The 2,500-nt window shown below is 41.7% G+C and overlaps 1 protein-coding gene across 1 annotated transcript in view; it reads left to right on the forward strand.

Annotated features, from left to right (window-relative positions):
• Nucleotides 1–1,586: 1,586 nt before the first annotated feature.
• LOC113582778 (von Willebrand factor A domain-containing protein 1) overlaps nt 1,587–2,500 on the forward strand; it is an 11,559-nt gene continuing 10,645 nt past the window's right edge. The window contains exon 1 of the mRNA XM_027018730.2: nt 1,587–2,092. Within this exon, the coding sequence (XP_026874531.2) occupies nt 2,008–2,092 (85 nt within the window). The 5' untranslated portion in view covers nt 1,587–2,007. The remainder of the gene's footprint in view (nt 2,093–2,500) is intronic.

Genomic DNA, 2,500 nt, shown 5'->3' on the forward strand with positions numbered 1-2,500 from the left:
GTAGTAGTGTTAGTAGTGTTAGTAGTGTTAGTAGTAGTAGTAGTAGTAGTAGTAGTAGTAGTGTTAGTAGTGTTAGTAGTGTTAGTAGTAGTAGTAGTAGTAGCAGGGTACTAGGAATAGAGAAGTGGGTGTAGGGAGCTTGTCACCAAGAGTGCCATGTTGCAGCATATTTGACAGAATTGTTGTGTTCACTCTGCTGGGAGAGTTCATCATTTCCCTGCTTGTGTTAACTTTTCTAAATTTTGAATGTTTCTTGTGTTTTTAAAAAAAAATTCTCTATCTGTCTCTTTTCTTGTTAGGAAACATTACACTTTTATAACTCAGTCGTTGTACAGATAGTTGAAGAGCATGGCACACTTTACCCTGAGCTCCTAGATTTAACATTTTGTATTTGGTGTTTGACGTTTGTATTTCCTGCCTGAGCATGACATACTTTTGCCTCAAAGTAAGACAGAAATGTGTGTGTGTGTGTGTGTGTGTGTGTGTGTGTGTGTGTGTGTGTGTGTGTGTGTGTGTGTGTGTGTGTAAGAGAGTGAGAGAGAGTATAGTGTGTGTGTGTGTGTGTGTGTGTGTGTGTGTGTGTGTGTGTAAGAGAGCGAGAGAGAGTATAGGTGTGTGTGTGTGTGTGTGTGTGTGTGTGTGTGTGTGTGTGTGTGTGTGTGTGTGTGTAAGAGAGCAAGAGAGAGTATAGTGTGTGTGTGTGTGTGTGTGTGTGTATGTATGTTTGTCTAAGAGAGCGAGAGAGAGTATAGTGTGTGTGTGTATGTATGTTTGTGTAAGAGAGCGAGACAGAGTATAGTGTGTGTGTGTGTGTGTGTGTGTGTCTGTGTGTGTAAGAGAGCAAGAGAGAGTATAGTGTGTGTGTGTGTGTGTGTGTGTATGTGTGTGTGTTTGTGTGTGTGTAAGAGAGAGAGAGTAGGAAGACTTCTCATACACTTAATCTCGATACATTCAATGGAATTAAATGCAATGTTAAATACATTTAGTATACATCTGAATCCAGCGCAAACGCAACGGTTACAGTTTGCTTTCATATGCTACTGAATAATACTAAGTAATACTGAACGCCTGATTCATTTCCCCACATCTCATCTTTTAGTATTGTATATATTTTATACATAATTTAAATAAACAGAAAAATTAAAGATATTAAACAAATACATTTTGGGAATCTTATTTTGAAGTTCTGTTTATGTAGCATACTATAGACCGTATAGTGTTGAGATTATTTTAAATGGGCAACACACTCAAGAATGATTTTTAGGAAATATGCAGGTGTTGCTTTTTCCTAGGTATCAGACAGCATTAGTGCCACAGAGTGTGAGAGGTACGGAGCATTTTGAGTCGCGCTCCGCTGGAAAGCCAAAGATATTAGTCTGTGACATTATTTTATGACTTTAATTTGACTGCGCTTGAAATCCGAGAAATGTCATTGTTCTTCTTTACTATCGAACCTTAAAGGAACCCTTAAAACTATGTACTTTTTGAAAGCTTATTTTAACGCTGTAAAGCAACAGACCTCAGAAACCGAGGGGTGGGAGCAGGGAAGGGAGTGGCGCGAGGCTGCAGCGAGAACAGGTTCCTTACTGGCCAGACGCAGAACTCATCACTGCAAAAACATTCACATCATCGCTGCACCGCGATTACCGGGACCTCGTACGCGATACGCGAGGTGTTCATAGTTTGACTTTTAAAGTGTATAGTTTGAATTTCAAAAAGCCAGAGAGAGTAATTAGAGTTACACGTTTTGGAAGAGGTTCTCAGGTGAACTGAGGAAAGTGCTGATGGATTCGTAAAGGTTTCTTCTCCTCGACGCGGACTGTGCCATTCAATGCCCAACGTAAGATTAAAAAAATACGCAAAAAGTCCTTCCTCAAAAAGTCTTTCGGCCCCAGAGGAAAGGGGTGGGATGGACGCTGGATAACTGTGACAAGTTTGTGATGGACACTTAGTGCTTAGTGGGACACTTACTTGGCGCGGTCCTCGGCGCTTGTGGGTGCTTCTACAATGACGCGCCTGAGAGCTGTGTGCGTAGTGCTTGTGGCTGCGTGCGTGCAGGCGACCTGCGCGCACAGCACCGTACCTGGATCAGGTAAGCGCGAGGGGGAACACCGCCGTGCACGCGGCTTCCTGTGTGGACGTTGAAACACACACAGCGTACAACAAAGGGCGAGATCGTGCGCGTGCAAGGTATCATTAACAGCGAGCTTTGACTTGTCCAGCCGAATTAATATTTAGGTGTGCATATACTCACATAACAAAGTTAAGGCGTAACTTTTTCTCTAATCTGTGCCTTTTTTTGTCTGGCTGATTTTGGTCTGTTTATGAAAAAAACGGAAGTGCCCTAGGCAACTTATTATGGAAATATTAGTTTTACTTTTTGTTTGCGTGTTTAGTTTGTGATTCTTTTTTGATCTGTGAATATAACTTACTGCTCATGTTGCTCGAGCCCTGTGAATAGAAGATAACAGTATGTCGAGACAACGTTAACGTGACATTC

This window comes from Electrophorus electricus, chromosome 20 (genome assembly GCF_013358815.1).
Source record: "Electrophorus electricus isolate fEleEle1 chromosome 20, fEleEle1.pri, whole genome shotgun sequence".
In the NCBI taxonomy this organism is placed as follows: Eukaryota; Metazoa; Chordata; class Actinopteri; order Gymnotiformes; family Gymnotidae; genus Electrophorus; species Electrophorus electricus.